This window comes from Sturnus vulgaris, chromosome 4 (genome assembly GCF_052056855.1).
Source record: "Sturnus vulgaris isolate bStuVul1 chromosome 4, bStuVul1.hap1, whole genome shotgun sequence".
In the NCBI taxonomy this organism is placed as follows: domain Eukaryota; kingdom Metazoa; phylum Chordata; class Aves; order Passeriformes; family Sturnidae; genus Sturnus; species Sturnus vulgaris.
The window spans coordinates 43,077,229-43,094,500 of NC_142246.1; the positions used below are offsets into that span (position 1 = coordinate 43,077,229).

At 40.6% G+C, this 17,272-nt stretch overlaps 1 protein-coding gene across 1 annotated transcript; it reads right to left on the reverse strand.

Moving 5' to 3' along the window:
- Window positions 1–5,516: 5,516 nt before the first annotated feature.
- On the reverse strand, window positions 5,517–12,561 carry TLR2 (toll like receptor 2). Its single transcript, XM_088163686.1, has one exon. The coding sequence runs from the start codon at window positions 12,530–12,532 to the stop codon at window positions 10,130–10,132; it is 2,403 nt and encodes an 800-aa protein (XP_088019812.1). The 5' UTR covers window positions 12,533–12,561; the 3' UTR covers window positions 5,517–10,129.
- Window positions 12,562–17,272: the final 4,711 nt, after the last annotated feature.

Consider the following 17,272-nt stretch of genomic DNA (forward strand, 5'->3'; position numbering starts at 1 on the left):
TCTTAATTTATTTGAACTTGTATTGCAAAATACCAGTTTGTTCAAGGTTTCCATGCTTTCTGGGGCTTGGGGGGATTATTTTCAAGGGTTTCTCCTTTTTTCTTAGAGAAGAAGAATTGAGTCCTCCTACAGTTGGAATCTATGGCAAAACTGTTTTAAGTTTTACAAGGAGTAACACACATTCCTTCAGAATTCTACTTTTTGGATTAAGGAAAGAGATTCATCTTCCATAGAAGTATACTTTTACTCTAGGTGAATTATGCTTTTTGTTTGCTTTTAAAGAATCTTCTGCACCAAACCAAGCACAAATTTTAAAACAGTCTCCCCTCAGAGTTTTTTGGGACTTTAGTTTTAGAATTTCTGTAAGGATCCAGGAGTTAACTCTACAAAAACATACTAAAGTCAGTCTTGATTTATCTTTGCCATCATTAGGCTTCCACAATCCCAAATCCATGCTTTATTAACATGACTACAGAGAGAGCTGACATTAAGGGCTTTTAACTCTTCAGTGGGTATCAAATATGTGCCTATTGGAAAAGAAATAGAATATTTCATCACTGTGGGCAGCTCAAGCTAATATCGGTATTGAGTTTGATTTCATTTCATTTAGGAAAAAGCATTTAAAACTTTAAGCCACAGCACTCTGTGCTGAAGAAAGAGGTTTTAATAAAATCCTATATTAGTGTGGTTATGTACCCAAGCACCCCCCAGGAGTAGTGCGGCCAAATGTGCCTCTGAAAGTTCCTAAGAGCAGCTCTAAGGCTTAAAGAGCAAAGTGCCTCCACTGATTTCACAAAACTTGCTCCCAAAGCTTTAACCTTGTGGTCACCACACCTAATTTGAGCTCTAAAACAAACTTCAGTGTTTCTTCCAGTAAAAAAAAAATCTAGCAATAGACAATTTAGATTCTAAGCATATGATGTGAGCAGTCTGATGAGTTGTCTCTCATTGTAATTACCAAGTACTACATTGGATTTACTAATTATTTACAGAGTGCAAGGCAGGCTAACATTCTAGAGTCAAAGGCACTCCTGGGTCAGATGCTGTACAATAACATTTTATGCCTAAGTTTTACAGTTTGACAGTCTGTTAATCAAATCTGACCACGCACAATGGAAACATGGGATGTCATTACTTTGAAATTAGTGGCTCAATTTTGCCAACAGTCCCACTGCTGCTTATGTGGGCTCTTTCTCTTTATTTTGCCATCAACCTTTGCTGGTGAAAAACCATATCTATGTCCATGTGAGGAATGCTCACAATTATTACCGTTACATAACTTTCAGAGCAACCTCTCTTGGGAAGAACATCAAAGAATGTCCCATTTTTGTTGTTTTTTAAGTGGTTTAGATGAATTTCATAGATGGTATAGTGACTTGGCTATATCTTACTTACCTCAGTTATTTTCTACGTCTTCTAGTCCTGTTCTGTCCTTTGTTTCCCTCCTTCACATTCCGAACTGTTAGTTTTAATTACGTTGGCAATCTGTTCACAATTATCATTTTTTGTGAAGACTGAAGTAAAATAAACTGGGTTTGATGGGGGTTCATTCCTGTATTTTTTCCTGTATTATGCATTTATTTTCACCTTTAAGTAAGACTGACATATAGAAGCCTAAAACTTGTTGAATTTATATAAATATTTCAATAGAAGTTACACATGGAGTATTCTGTGCCACTCTGCAAAATATACACGGTCTTGAGCAGTCTTTCTTTTTTTTCTATCCATATGTTAGTGTACAAATTGTTCCTCATGATCCATAAATGCAATTGGGATTGAGGATTAATGTTTAGCATGCTTGGATTTAATTAATTCTTTAGGTAGATAACTTCAGGTAAAATTGGGATTGGAAGCAGTCAGGATTTTCTATTTGATAGATTTTTCTATCAGGCAGTGAAATTGTTCTAGGCTGCTGTCTTCACCAGCCACCTCTGCATATGAAGCCCCTTTTGCATTGTGGAGCTGTAGGTCCTCCTGCTTTTTGGGGTTTTTTATTGCATAGCTGACCTAAAGTTTGATATTAAGTAATTTTACAGCTTGTGTTCGTAGTGTGAAGAGAGAAGGGGAAAACCCTTCAACATTGTACGGCTGCTGTGTTCACTCATTTAATCCCCTAATTTATGAGTAATCCTCAATTCTCCATTTATGCACCTGAAGGTGATGCGACATCAGAAGGCTTGACATAATGGATAAAAATAAATAAGTACATTAATATCAAAACTACATTATGATTGTTTCTGATGATAATGATTTCCTACTCTACCACATTTTAATGTTGCTTGAAGGTCTCTATTTTGACCACTGCCAAAGATTTTAACTCCAGTGAGTTACTACTTCCTTCAAACTGTGGGCTAATTTCCTTTTTGGTTTGGAGCAGCAAACACCCCAGCACTTAAAGTATGAATATGCTTGACAGCCAGCAATGTTGAGAACAAGTTATAAACTACTTTTGGAGCCACAGCTACTCAGTTTTGCTACAGGTAGGCCAAGCTGATACATTTTCTTACAGAAAGGGGCTTTAGTTACAGTCTTATTGTGCAGAACAATTAGAATAGTTTAATTGTTTTGCAGAAGCAACAAGATCAACCAAATCTCAATAATGTCTCACATGCCAGTCAAAGAAATGTTAAGTTTCTGCAGCTGAAAGAGCCCACTGCATATAAATTCCTCAGAGCAAAATTTTTGCTAAAACACACGTGGTCTTTAATCCCCGACTCCCAAATGTCCAACATGATAGAGTCTGCAAAAATGTTACTGTCTCCTGTCAACTCTCTGAGATTGTGTTATGTGTAACAGGTCCTGGGAGACTGAAAATTGGCTACAAAATATCATAAAATTGGAGCTTTTCAACATTGAAAAGGACTTGTCATTTCTGCTGCTACAGGACACAAAGTAAAAGCCTTTAAATAAGAGCTGACAAATTTTGTACCTGTATCCTAAAATACACTTGGGGGGGTGGGAATTTAACTGAAGTTAAAGAAGATACTTGAACAGAATAAAGCTGAAGAGTATTGGTAACAGAAGACTGATAAGTTTCTGCCAAGAATTTTTCATCACAACTACATACTTTTAGATTCATCAACTATACAATATACCTGAGCAATAGTTCTGAGACTTAAAGGAACAGCTGATTAAAGGAACAGAGGCTGCAATATCTGCAACCCCTTCAAGAAGTATTGGACTTACATCAGATGCATTACAAGGCTGTTCTATTTGTTCTTGAGGAATCCCTGGAATTTCTGGCCAGACAGCAGCTCAAACTGAGTTCAGCACTGTAGCTCTCAGTGGGATGCAGAAATACTGGACAAACATAAAGAAAATCGAAATTCTACCCAGGTAAAATTTCTAGATGCATTAAGAAGTTCTGGCGTTTTGGTGAAGAACAGATTGACATGAATAATCTTTCACGGTCTTATGACGGAAAAGTCTGATGACCGTGGATTTTGCCGTGACACTGCTTTTTTATGTATTGTACTGTGGGAGTGATGGGAAGCGACTATGTGAAGACTTGTCCTGCCTACATGGCTTCCACCACTGCTCTATCTGCCAGGGTACATCACCCCCTATATACCTACATACCCCTACATACCCTACATATCTTCAATACCACTGACAAGGACAGGAAAGTGAGCTCTTGAATCTCTTTTGCCCCTGGGTTCATGAGAATAAGGTCTACTGGATACTCCTGCAGTAAACTAACTTCTTTTCCTTGAGAAGAGCGGTTCTTGTGCCACAGACAAATGATTGAACTCCCTCATCTACCTTATGATTAGGAGAATACTTTTAATGCAGTAGCCACTGACATATGCCAGGCCTTCAGGGATTTGGGGTTTTCAACAGGCAAATCCCTATGTGCGAAAAACTACACCATTTTCCTAATGGCCATAGGAGGGCAAGTTTCTTCCTTCCCCAAAGTCTGTGAAAGGCTCTTCTTGTCCTTTCCTTTTTATAGCTCCTATCTTCCCCTTTCAAATAAGAGAATTATACTGACATAATCACCTTATGTCCAGTTACTTAACATCAAGCAGATGGTCACTAAAGTTCTTGCATCAGCAATAAGATTTTAATTATTCTTTGATAACTGTGCATCCTGGCACTTCTAAACCTAGACAATTGTAGCCATTTTCATGCTATCCTTATCTTTGATGGCAGCTAAAATGTGTTTATGCATCTTTGACTCTAAGTAAATATTTTTTGTTCTTTGGCTTCTTTATTTCCTGTAAATTTGATCTTGACAGTTTTACGACATCAGTAGCATACAAACAAGAAATTCGTCCAATGACATCTGTGCAGTCTGTGGACAGAAAATCTTTGTGGATATAAAAAAAGAAAGAATCATTGAAAATACCTAACTGTTGTCCTGTAATCATGGATATCCTTTCCATGTAATTATGTAACTATTGTTTTCTCCTCTTTTATGCTATGTATTACAAAATAATGATGACAATAAAGTCCAAGGGAAAAAAAAAAACAAAACAAGAAACCAAGAAACAACATTGTGCAGAGGTAAAATAGGAATACAAATTATTTTTCAGTTCTGTAACACACGTTGAGGCCCTGCAGATTTCTGGCTGACGAATGATGCAAGGGTGACCATAATCCTATAGATCCAGGCTTAAATCCACCTTCCAAGTATTTGGTGCGCAGCCTTTGTGGGTGTGCCTGGAAGGATTGGAGCAGGCATGCTGACCTACCAGCCAGGTCTGCTAATTCAGGCTCCACTCCTGTGTATTGAAGAGGATTTCCTCCAGCTGTGCCTGGGGCTGTTTGCCAGGTAGTTTTAAGGCAATGCGGAACCCTTCTCAACCAATGTCCTGTACTCTAGAGCTTGATAGAAGAGCCAGTGACCCATGGATACCAAATAACTCCACATCTTGCATTACAGAAACTGAAAATGAAAACTATCGAATATGTGTTGGAACAATGTTACTAATCACCCACTTCTGCACTTCATAAAAGTATCCTGGCTTCTTGAAAAGGGGGAAATATGAATACCAGTTTGGATGTTCAGGACTTTGGATTCAGTTTTACAATAACTTCAGATAGTCCAAATATTTAATGTAATTTGAAACTACTTGATTATAAAACCAGGCATTGCCCACACTCAGTCATTAAAATTACCTGCTGATGGTTTGACCAGATTTTCAGATGTAAGCACAGAGTGGTTTTTGCAATTGAAAGATTCTTTAAAAATACACCTGATACTGGGTTTCATGAATCCTGTATCCACAGCTGTTGTATTGTTGGCAAGAACCAAACTTGCCCAGATGGCCCTGAGAAAGCCGATTTGAAGAGGTTGTCAAGCAACCCATACCCTCTCTGTAACAAGTGTGATTTTCATTTGGATTTTCTAAACCATAGCCTGATTACTTACTAATTCTTTTTTTTATCTGCAGTGGAGGGATGAGATGGCCACATTAAATGAATGGAAAACTTGTTATTATTAAGGAAAAAATATATTTAGGGAAGATGATAATTCTGTTTGCCTTTGCCTTTACCTTATCTGAGACCCCAAGCAAGCTAGGAAAAGTACATATATATTTTCCTTCTCATCAACAATTGAGAGAGAGACAGGGACTACTGACTGGTGATCAGAACCTAAATTTATTGTGAGCTTATATAAGGCTAGTAATTTTTTACTACATTGATTGGGTTAAACATCTGTATTGGTTTGAAAGTAAAACCAGTGCGAGACTCCAAGTCAGTAATACAATTTAATAGGAGAAAAGAGAAAAAAAAAATAAAATACATGCAATAATATAAAAGAAACAACCACCAACACAGTCAGAAATACAACCTGACACCCTGTCAGTCAGGGTGTTGGTAGCAGTCCGTATAAATGGTGGCTGCAGTCCTCCTGGATTACGGATGTGGTTCCGTTGAAGCAGTGCTCCTGTAGAAGGTGCAGTTTTCCTCCGAAGATCCAGCGATGATGTGGAAAAGGTCCAACTTCTCTCTGGGATCCAATGGAAAGGTCTGCCTTCGCATCCCAAACCCCAGTTTTTTTATCTAGGTAGGAAAGGCTTGGCTCCTGCCCCTGGCTGGGGCATCTCCCAATGGGATGATGTAATCTTATCAGTCACACAATAGGACTTAATGGCCCATTAACGGAATATATCTTCTGGAAGAAGGATGGGTTGTGAATAGATAACGATGATCATCCCCCTGATCTTATCAGATGGCACATCAGCAGAGGATATCTCCCACAGAGATAAGGATCACCACCCCTCCCACATTTTAACAGATGGTGATAGAATACACATTTTTGCATTGTACTCCAGGACAACATCACACAGACAAACACATACATTTTGATTCAATCTTCTTCCCTGTCGCCAGTCTTGATGCAATTTTCTTGCTTTGTTTGCTCTTGCCAAGGCATCTTGGTTATCAAACTGCTTATGCTAATTAAATCCAGAGTACTCTCTGTCCTAGCTCCTATACTTCTTGATTTCAAGACATCCAGAATTAATTTTTATAATGAGAGGAACTCTTTAAAGAATATAAATCACAATTTTATAAAAATCAGGCAGTGGATTTTGTTCATTAACTTTTTTTTAAAAAAAGTAATGCATTTACAGAACAAACAGTATTTTCCCTTTCAGTAATTAGTAAACAAGATTTTTCCTTTACCAAGTAAAAAAATAGTTGAAGATCTGCTGCTATGTCTGTGAAAAACTATTTGAGTGAAAGAAAAATTTGGCATATTTTCTCGGAGCCTATTTTAACCACAGGATCCTTAATTTTAACCTTACCTCTATTAAAAAAAAAGAGAAAGTAAATTAGTAAATTACGGGCACAAAGGAAGTAAATAATGAGCACCAAAAAAAAAAAAGTTACTTCCAAAATTTAACCCAATACCGTGCTTCGATTCTGACTAAGAAAAATACCAAGATTTACCTATTGTTGCATTTTCTCTCCTGTTTCCTTGTGAACAGATTGTGTGAGAACACCCAAATATTTTAAGGACAACTTCTGGACTGCCTCTGTTATGTGGTGGATTGGCAGTCAGTTGTTACAAGCATCATCCAAGGTACTACGTACTCACTGGTTCTAGAATAGGATGCAGATTATTGGTGAGAATTCAAAGTGTTGGACATTTACCTGCCTACAATAATATGCATATTCTGTATTAAATTTTAAAAGACTAGAGAAAATAGCAATTAGTGGAATTCTGGTATGCTAGAAACAATTTTGCCTCTTTTTGCACTACAGCAAGGCTTTGAAAACATATTTTATTTTCTCAAAGGAAGAGTTATAATAAATTGATGGTTTTAATGGGAAGCTCATGCTAGAAAAAAATATATTTCCTAGAATGAAGAAATAGATTGAAGAAGTAGCTTCTGAATTCAGATTAAACATGATCACTATTTTAAGAATCTCTACATTGTTATTAGAAACCAGAGATACACTTACTTAACTTATGCTTTAATACATAAGAATAAAGCAGATATTGTATGAAGCCATCCATAGGTGAAAATAAGGTTTAGATGCTAAAAATAGGAAATTCTGTGCTGAAAAAAAAACCCAAAGTAAATGAAAGAAAGAGTCAATCTTGAATACATAGAAAGAAGGTGGCTTTTTAAGCTTAGATGAAGCAACAAAGTTAATAATTCTTAATATGTGTTATGCCTGCAGTCATAAATGCAAAAATGTATGTAAATAAGCTGTCAAAGGTGCCTGCTTGTGGATGTAATGGAAGCAGGTGTGTCCTCAGCCTTCTCAATGGCTAGGAAAGAACAGAGATACTTTGCTCTCACAGACACTTTCATTATGCAGAGGACTTGCTGAAAGCAGTAAAACAACAAGTAACCAGCTGTGAGAGGAAACTTCAAATGCAATCAACTCAGTTACAGTGAAGTGTTTGAACAGGTTTTTTGTTCCACATTAGATGCCCAAGATCAAAACAGCAATGAAAACACTAACTTGGACATGGTCTCATCACAGTTACAGCCAGATGTTGTAAGTGTTTCCATTTGAAAGGTTTTAAGACTTGCTTCTGTATGTGCCTGGAAATGTCCTAAGCTGCACCTAAGCCCTGAACTGATCCAGAAGTTCATAGTCCTTCTGGCCTACCATAACCAAGTTATTAGGGTTCACCCAAAATTTTCTGTGGCTCCTCCTCGTCGTCGCTCCCTCAACCCCGCCGCTCCTTGGGCTCCACTCTGGGTTTCTCTGCGCTGTAGCCCCACATCTCCCTGCCCTGCTGGGACGTCCAGCAGTTCCAGCTGCTGCCGAAAAGTTTCGGATACATCTCACCCACCAGACCGGGATCTTTTGCTCATTCCTGCCGTTCCAGCTTAGTGCTCCTCAGAGTCCTGCAGGGGCACCGGGATCGACTGCCCCAGGACTTTGTGAAGCAAAGCCTCTCCTCCCTCCTTTGCCGTCTCGGCCGAGAAGGCTCCCATGGGGTCCCTGGTTTTGTTTGTTATTAATTCCACAGTTGTTGTTGCTTTTGTTTGCCTTCGTATACATACTAGTAAAGATCTGTTATTGCTATCCTTATATCTTTGCCTGAGAGCCACTTAATTTCAAAATTATAATAATTCGGAGGGACGGGGTTTACATTCTCCAATCCAAGGGAGGGTCCTGCCTTCCCTAGCAGACACCTGGCTTTCAAACGAAGACACTCAGGAACCTTCTTAGGAAAACATGATCCCGCCTGACAGCAAATACTATGTCCTATGTGGGATCTTCTCCACCCACTCTAGTTTTGAGGGCTATATTTACAAGGAGAGCAAAAGGTAGGAAACACTCTTTTCATGCCTATGTTAGGTTGCTGAAAAAAAAAGAGAGGCACGTGGCATTGGATTCAAGTACTATATATTTGTGTTTCTCACATTGTAGCTGAGAGCAGCTTAAACTCCACTTAGGCAAGTCAGAAGAGTATTTGAACCCTACTCTGAAGCATCTATTGCTACGTATAGTACAATGAAGTTAGACAGAAATCATCCTTCGTAGATATGTTTCATAAAGGAAATTATAGAACCTAAGAGCTACCACAGGCAGAACTGCAGTGAGAAAGCATATTTGTACATTAAGCCTTATAGCCACAATTTTCAGGAGATCTGGGCATTTAACTTTCTGTGACATTGAAATACAGAGAATCAGTCCTTAGATCCACTGACTAGGAGAGCTAGGACAAAATTCTTTGCTGCATAAACTGACTTTTATAGTATTTAATGAAAATTGGTTTATACAAAGAATGCAGAAAAACCTTTGGCTAGGCAGGTTCTCTCCTGAAACTTTTGCAAAGATGAAGACATATAAACTACATAGCTGTATATCTAAACAACCTTTCATTATCAAATATTTAAATGAAACAGCTTTTGCTTGTACTGCGAATTAACATGTGTAGATAACTATTGTTGTTTAACCTCAGAAAGCAACTCAGCACCACATATCCACTCTCTCACTCTCCCTGCAGTGGAACACGGGAGAAAATTAGAAGGGTAAAAGTGAGAAAACTTGGGAGTTCAGATTAAGGCAGTTGAACAGCTAAAGTAAAAGCTGTGCTCACAAGCAAAGCAGAAGAAGGAATTAATTCACTGCTTTCCATCAACAGGAAAATGTTAAGCAATTGCCATGAAAGCCAGACTCCATGACACAAAACTTTTACTTGGGAAGGAAAATAAGGTAACATCCTCCTTTGTTCTTTCTTTCCCACAACTTTTAGTGCTGATTATGTTTTCAGGGGTCATGACATTATGTGTGGGACATCCTTTTGGTCAGCTGGGATCAGCTGTCCTAGCTGCATCCCCTCCCAAATTATGATGCACCCACTGGATGCTCGCTGGCAGGACAGCATGAGAAACAGAAAATACCTAGACACTGTGCTATCACTGTTGAGTAATAACTAAAAAGCCCCTGTGTTATAGAGACTGTTTTGGGCACAAATACCCACCAAAGCACCACAGAAGGAGCTATGAAGAAAATTAACTCTATTGCAGCCCAAACCTGTAAAACTATTCAGAACCATAGCACAAAAAGTAATAATCTCGTAGCAAGTGCTGGAATTTGCAGTAGCCCAGCTCTCTGTTATTTAGATGCAGATAAGTGATGGGACAAAGAGGCAAGGGAAACAAATCCAGAGCAGATCCACTACATATTTATTCCTTAATGTCCCTGTCTAGGATCTTAGAGCTATTTTCAAATTAAACCAAAACTGCTGCTGCTGCTGCTCTTCACCAGCAGGCCACTCCAGGTAGGTCTTTGTGTTCATGATCTTCCGCAGCTTGCAGAACCTCTTGGGAATTACGTTGCTCTGGATGGGCTCCAGGAGGATGAGAATTGCCGCATCGTTGTTCTCATCAAAGAGGCGGAAATGCGAGAAGTCCAGCTCGTATTTGCACCACTCGCTCTGCACAAAGTGCTCGGACAGCACAAAGAGCGTTTTGTGGCTCTTCTCAATGGAATCGATGATGTTGTCCACAATCCACTTCCCAGGCACAAAGTCCCGCTTGTGCAGGCAGAGCCGGAAGGGAGGGCAGGCCTGCTCCAGCTCCCGCACCATTGTGTTCTCCACCCAGTCAGAGTCGTTCTCGCTGTAGGAGACAAAAGCGTCGTAGCAGATGTCCTTTGGCGGGGCTCGCTTGGGCTTCCGCTTGGCTTGCAGCCATGCCCACGTCATCCGCAGGTACCAGACCATGTGGTACTTGTAGCCGATGGCCACCAGCAGCAGGATGACCAGGAACACCAGGACACAGATCAACGACACCACCAGGGACCTGTGGCACTCCATCAGGGAGAGGTGCACAGTGCCAACCTGCGCCCCTCTCACCGCCAGCGGAGAGTCACACACATACTTGTCCGGCCACCCCACCAGCACCTGGCCTATCCTGGCCTCGTGATGGATGAAGGAGAGGAACTCACAGGAGCAGATGAAGTTGTTGTCACTGGCATCCAGAAGCTCCATTCTCCTGAAGGACTCAAACGCCTCCTTGGAGAAACTGTTCAGCTTGTTTCTTCGGACAGACAAGGCCACTAAGTTTGGAATGGGTGCAGCACCTGGCAGGGTTTTCAGCTGGTTTCCTGTGAGGTACAGCTCTTTCAGAAATGGGAGCTGCAGTTCAAACTCCTTCAGGTTGTTTGCACTAACATCCAGAACTTCCAGTGTTGAAGGAATGCAGGAGGTTACTTTAGGAATTTGAGTGCTGGACAGGTTTAAATATTTCAGATTTTCTGGCCATTCACACACATTGGGAATCTCACCAAAATTATTTTGGCTAATGTCTAAAACAATTAGGTTTCCTAGATGAGACAAACTTCTACTTGTCATTTCTAAGTCACTCAATGAATTCTGACTTAAATTTAGAGTTTGTAGTGATGGCCAACCACCCTGACAAGCTGAATGCTGTAAACTCAGGTCTCCAAGCAAATTTGCACTAAGGTCAAGATATTCTAATGACCGAAGATTTTGGGAAATTCTGCATGGTACCAAAAAAACCTTAGTGTTTTGAACTGTGACTCTCGTAAAAAGAGATAGTAGACCTTCCACAGCCTGAAGATCTGTAAACAAGTAAAATTCTTCTATAGATAATTTCTTTATTGTGAAAACTCTAAGTGTCTGGGATTGTTTTGCTTGTATTTGCATTTTCCACTGTCCAGTTCCCAAGAGTCTGCAGTTTACCAGTTCTAGTTCCACTAATTTTGGCATGTCTTCTAAGATGCTGGCAATCTCAGGCACGGTAGCATCTGTTAGTAAGGTCTTTCTCAAAGAAATTTTCTTTGCAAAAGATGAAGACATGACTCTCAATACTTGCATTTCTTCAGCGGTACTGAATGTTATTCTTCTCACTTCCAGCCAAGTGACAGAGTGCAGAAGGTCTCTAACAATTTCTGAGAATACATTAATATCTCTTATGTTTATGATCATGTGCTTTATCTCCTTAATTGATTGCAAACTTCCCTGCTCATACTGACTGAGATTGCTGCCATCAATCCACAACTTGTGCAGAAGCTCAATGCCCTCAAAGTTCCCTTGCCTTATCACAGAGAACCACGGGTTGCCCAAGTGGAGAGAGCTCAGATTCCTCAGGCTAGAAAAGGGGGAGCTCTGCCCCAGGTCTCTGTAGGAATTGCCTTGAAGATGGAGGTGCTGGAGTGAAGAAAGGCGCCCAAACCACAGAGGGAACAAGTGAGCCAAGCTGTTATTTGATAAGTCCAAGAGCTCCAGTTTTGCCAGGGACTGAAATGAGTCCTCATCTATGGAGCTGATTTTGTTGGACTGCAGCAGCAGCGCTCTCAGGTTCACAGCCTGCTGCAGGTCCTGGGATTGGATGCGCTTTATCCTGTTGTGGGCCAGGTTTAACACTGTAATTTTGGCCGTGAGCCCAGGGGGAATGAAGTCCAAGCCCATGGAGGAGCAGTTGCAAAGCTGACTGGCATAACACGAAGGACAAGTCTGCTTCAGTGCTTGCTGTTCAGAGAAGTTTGCAGCTAAGACCATGTAGATGGCCAACATTTGCCAGGTATGTGTATTCATTATTATGCCTAAAATATGAAATACAGTCAGAGCAAATATAAGATGCATAGCTTGTTTTGGAGAAGATTTGCATAAATCTAAAATGTAAGTTTTACTGTTCTGTCTTGTTGAAGGCACTGTTAAAATATTTAACACAGTTCAGAGTTGAAACAGATTAGTTACTACTCTGATCCTACTCCTGTTTAGTAAGTAGCTTTCATACTTCAGTCTCACCTCAGGTCTTTTTCATCTGAATCTGCAAATATTATTTTGTATATTCATTTTTACCACAGGGCATCTCCTGTACATGTTTCAAATCCTGGTTACATCAAGAAGAGTCAGCATCTTACAGTAGATAGTAACATTCAGGTTTAATATTTACTTCAAGCATATGTCTTATCTCTATTCTGACAATAGGGAGAAAAGGAATGCATTTGTTTCAGTCCATTCTTCATTTTATCTGCCTTTTCCTACTCTGATTGTAAATGTCCTGTAAGCAGGGAAACAAACACTTGCCTGGATGACTCTCATGTTGCCAGCAGTCTGATACTTGCTAATGAAATTTAAGCTTCTAAAACTGACCATTGTTGCCTACTGCCCTCAGCTCTTCCTTTTTACTGACACATCCTTATTCTCTGCCAGTGCCTTTTCCTGTTTTGGGAACCTGTGGCAGAGAGAAGATCAGGCCAAGCCAGAAGAGCCAGGGGCTCAGATCAGATCAGATCAGCTGACAGGACTAGATAGTTTTTTCCAGCCCCAGAAACAGTCTGTTTCTGGTCTTCTGGACTGAAATTATTCAAGAGAAGCCACACAGATGTGGATCCTGTGTCACTCCACTTTCACAGTTTTCATAATGATGATTTGTCATGGCTTTTTTTTTATGTTGCAGAGGTTCCTGCAATATCCAGCTTGTCTTTGCTCCCAACAGGATGACTTTAGTTCTTCTATCCTTCTGAGGAGCTGGAAAAACAATTTTTGAAGCCCAAGAGAGGTTTTTTCCCTTTCAAACTTTTATTGCATATTGGTCAAAGAGAATATTTAAAATTTAATTTTCCCAAGCATGCCACAAAACCTATCTACCTCAGTAGGTATCTTACTGAGGGTGAAAGAGTGAACAATCTCCAGAGGCCAATCAGTGAGTTCACAAAATCACTGTGGGCTCTCTATCAGGTTAATCAGGTTAGATTGGCTCCTTGAGAACTGCTTTTTCCCTCAGTCATCCACCTGAGACTCTGTGCAGAAGACCTACTTTAGTCTTAATTCATATTCTGATTTGTTCTACAGTAGCTGACCAACGTATACAAATTAATACCGAGAAGTCCCACCCTTCCAGTTGCATTATTTTTAGTCATAACTGCTTAAGGTTATCCAGAATTGACAGAGATGGTTTGGGCATATGGGGAAGGGAGGAAAAGTTACGGATAATTTTTTCACTCATTCCATCTCTTCCCCCCTGAAGGACTATAAGCATTTTGACCCCTTGTGTCATTTTCCTTTTTGTCTGTCTGTCTCTGATGTAGAGCTTTGGATCTTGAAGGACAAGGTTCTCTTCCCTGTCTTTAGATGCCCACAGCTGAACTGGTAATATATGATGTCCTCCAAAGTCAATGGAGAGAAAGAACGTATTTTAGGAGAAATTAATATGGTGTGTCTTTAACACCTAGATTAAGATGGGATGACTTCAAGAGAAATGATCCCATTGCCTTAAAATGGGGTATCACAGTTTAGATACCTAGATATTTGTCCACATGAATCCCAAACAAAAAATTGCAGTCTGTAGTTAAATTCATCTGCTGTTCAGATGAGGCTCTTTTGCTGGGCTTTTTGGTCTCCCAAGAGTAATTGGATAACGCAGTGCTGTAGGCTAAAGGAGTAAATCTAGGAGTAGTGTGAGTTCACTAGCAACAGATTTAGGTGGTATTTTTAAAGTTGTCATCAAAATACTTACTTTTAGAAAATAAAACAACCAGGCAACCTGATCAATCAAAAACTGCCCATAGGCAGGTTATTTATAGGTGGAAAATTGGCAGCACACTGGAACTGGGCAGGTACTGCACAGGAAAAAACAACAGAGCCTAATGTCTCTCTGCCTCATCAGCCTAGGACTGCAGGACTGAACTGCATTTGGTGATTCAGGATGCTTACTTTCCAGTTTTTTGCTCATCTGTAATCTGAACAGACACTCAGAGGAATCCCATTCCCACTCTCACTCACTTTCAGCCATTTTCTTCTCCTTCCAATTCCTGTCTAATGATTCTGCTTGAGACCCTGACCTACAAGGTCATTTCAGGCCTCTCCACACCCACTCAGACATATAGCCTCAGTCCATGATATCATTGCCCTATCAAGAAATCACTTCTCCCTTTTGTGCAGGGGAACTAAAAAGCCACTGTAGGAAAATTAAACTGAAATGCAACTAAAAATACATAAACTTGCACAGATGCCCTTCTACCATAAGGTGCTGTGATGAACCAGGCATTCAAAATGTTTCTGAGTTATGGAAAAAGGGTCCAAGCCATCAGACATGCTCCAAATTATTTTCCCTGGCCCACGAGTAGAAGTATTTGAGGAAATATGCACATATTCTTAAACAAAACCATGAGTGACAACAGAATGAGGTTCTATAAATGCTCACAAATGGAGAAGGTTGGTGTAAGGCCTAAAATAAAGCATGCCAACAGTGCCAAATTGATTCTAGCTTGGGGAGCACTACCCAGCTAAATGTGGGCTGGTAAATTTGAGCAGTGGTGCCTGCAGAGGGAGAGCCACTGGTTGGTGAAGAGGTCAAACCACAAGCAGACTGGGGAAAGCTGCTGCTCTCCAGCTGGCAGTGTGTGGGTTACTCATGTCCTTGTTCTTAACCCCCAGCACTGCCCTAACAGCACGTATGCACGGCCACACAGGCCATGCCTCTGCTTGTTGCCAACACAGAGGATGTACAGCAGGTCAGTGTTAGGTGAAGAGGCAGCTGATGTCCTGAGACCATTGTTCAGTGAGTTCTTTCCTGGTTGAATTACTGAAACCAAGGCACCCCACCTTCAGTCCCACTTCCCTGGGCAGTCGGTATCAATGGCGTTGTCTGGGGATGTGGCTGGAGACAAGCACCATGACCCTCTGTGATTCATGTGACAAAAGCTCCTTTATTGTTCTGAACTCTCCTTAAATAGAGGGTTTGGATTTCCAGGGTATACACATGTGATTGGTTACTGTCCCAGTCACTCATTCCCTTGGCCAATGATACATCTGCACCTAGGGTTCAATGGATTGGCTGGGATTCTCTGTATTTGTTCAAATCCATCCTATCATCACTCACTCAGGTACCTGCCCACCTCCAGGCTGGTTGAGTTTTAGGTTACAGCTTTTAGGCCAGCTCAATGTGACAGGGGTCAACACTCAGGTGAGACAACATACAAAGAGGACAAAGTACATACAAGGCACCCTCCCATGAGGAAACAGCAGAAATTGCAAAGTCTGACCCAATTTGTCTCTTTTTCATTTGTGGCTTTCCTCTCTCCCTTCTCCCGGAGGACATTGTTCTCATCAACATCACAGCTCTCCGGGGGAACCTTCCTTTGCTGCCTGCCTACTATGCATCCCTGCCAGATGCCTGTGTTTGCACCTTCCAGCTCTACTTCTGCTGGCAGCCAGAAATCTCTTTGCACTCCACATTCCTGCTCAGCAGCCTTGAGCACCCTGAATTCCCCGTGCAGAGGAGGATTGGTGGCAGAGATTAGGTTGCCTCTTCCCAGGGCTCCTTGTTTGCTTCTTGCTCTGACATTGCAGCTCCACTGTTTTTCCCTGCATCTCCAGCCCTCACCTACCTGAAAACTCACCTCTGTGCCAAAGAGACTCCCAGAAATGCCACTTGCAGCTCCAGTGCCTGCATGCCAGTTAACCTATGTTGTGTTTTGTCTCTCTCTTGCTGATCATTCTCTGCCCAGCTTCCTCTCATGCTGCTGTTTCATTTCCACTTCACCTCCCAACCCTGACAATATTAAAAAGGGGAATTCCCACCTGAGTGATCTGATTGGCATACGAGCAGTAACACTATCAGTCCTTTTAAGTGTGCCAACACACAAAAGTCTGGGTCTGTGGTAAGAGTGTACTGTGTGAAAACTAAGGCTTCTCCCACATCTCTCTTTGACCCTCTCTTTGTAATAACTGGCAAGATTTATTTCCCTTCTTATCTCTAGGCACAAATTTCTCCTAATTTGTTTTATCAGCACTCAGTGTTAGCTCTTGGATGATTCACTCATCACCTACCTGGAGTTCAGCCTTGATTAAACCATGAGCTGTTTTTCTCCAAGACAGTTAACAGAAAAATTGCTTTGTAGCAGACTTTGGACTAGCCCTGGAGATAACACTGTAACAGGAAAACAGAACTGAAAGTGGTGTTTGCAGGCTGAACCTACAGAAATTATCTCATGTAGACACATGTACACATACACAGAAGTGTGACTAGATATATATTTCTAAAAGCATATACACACACATATATATACATAAAGAGGTATAAATATAGCAACAGACAATATACGCAAATTTTCCTATTTTTCAAATAGTCAGCCAATATGCCAAGGCTTTAGTATTTCAACACAAAATAATTGCATGGCTAAAATTTAATCAAGATCTAGACTCTCCTGTAATTAAACTCCAGCAAAACAAGCAAAGGGGAACATGAAAACGTTGAGTTAGAGAAACATAACTTAATCGTCTCAGACACAATTTCAGGTTCCCATAAGAGCCTCTAAAACACAAGAAATCCAAGCACTCAGTGTGAGACTAACTACCTTAATATAAACATCTGTA

What these genes read in the sequence shown, in the direction of transcription:
- TLR2 (XM_088163686.1), bottom strand. Translation starts at nt 12,532, where the DNA reads ATGCATCTTATATTTGCTCTGACTGTATTTCATATTTTAGGCATAATA.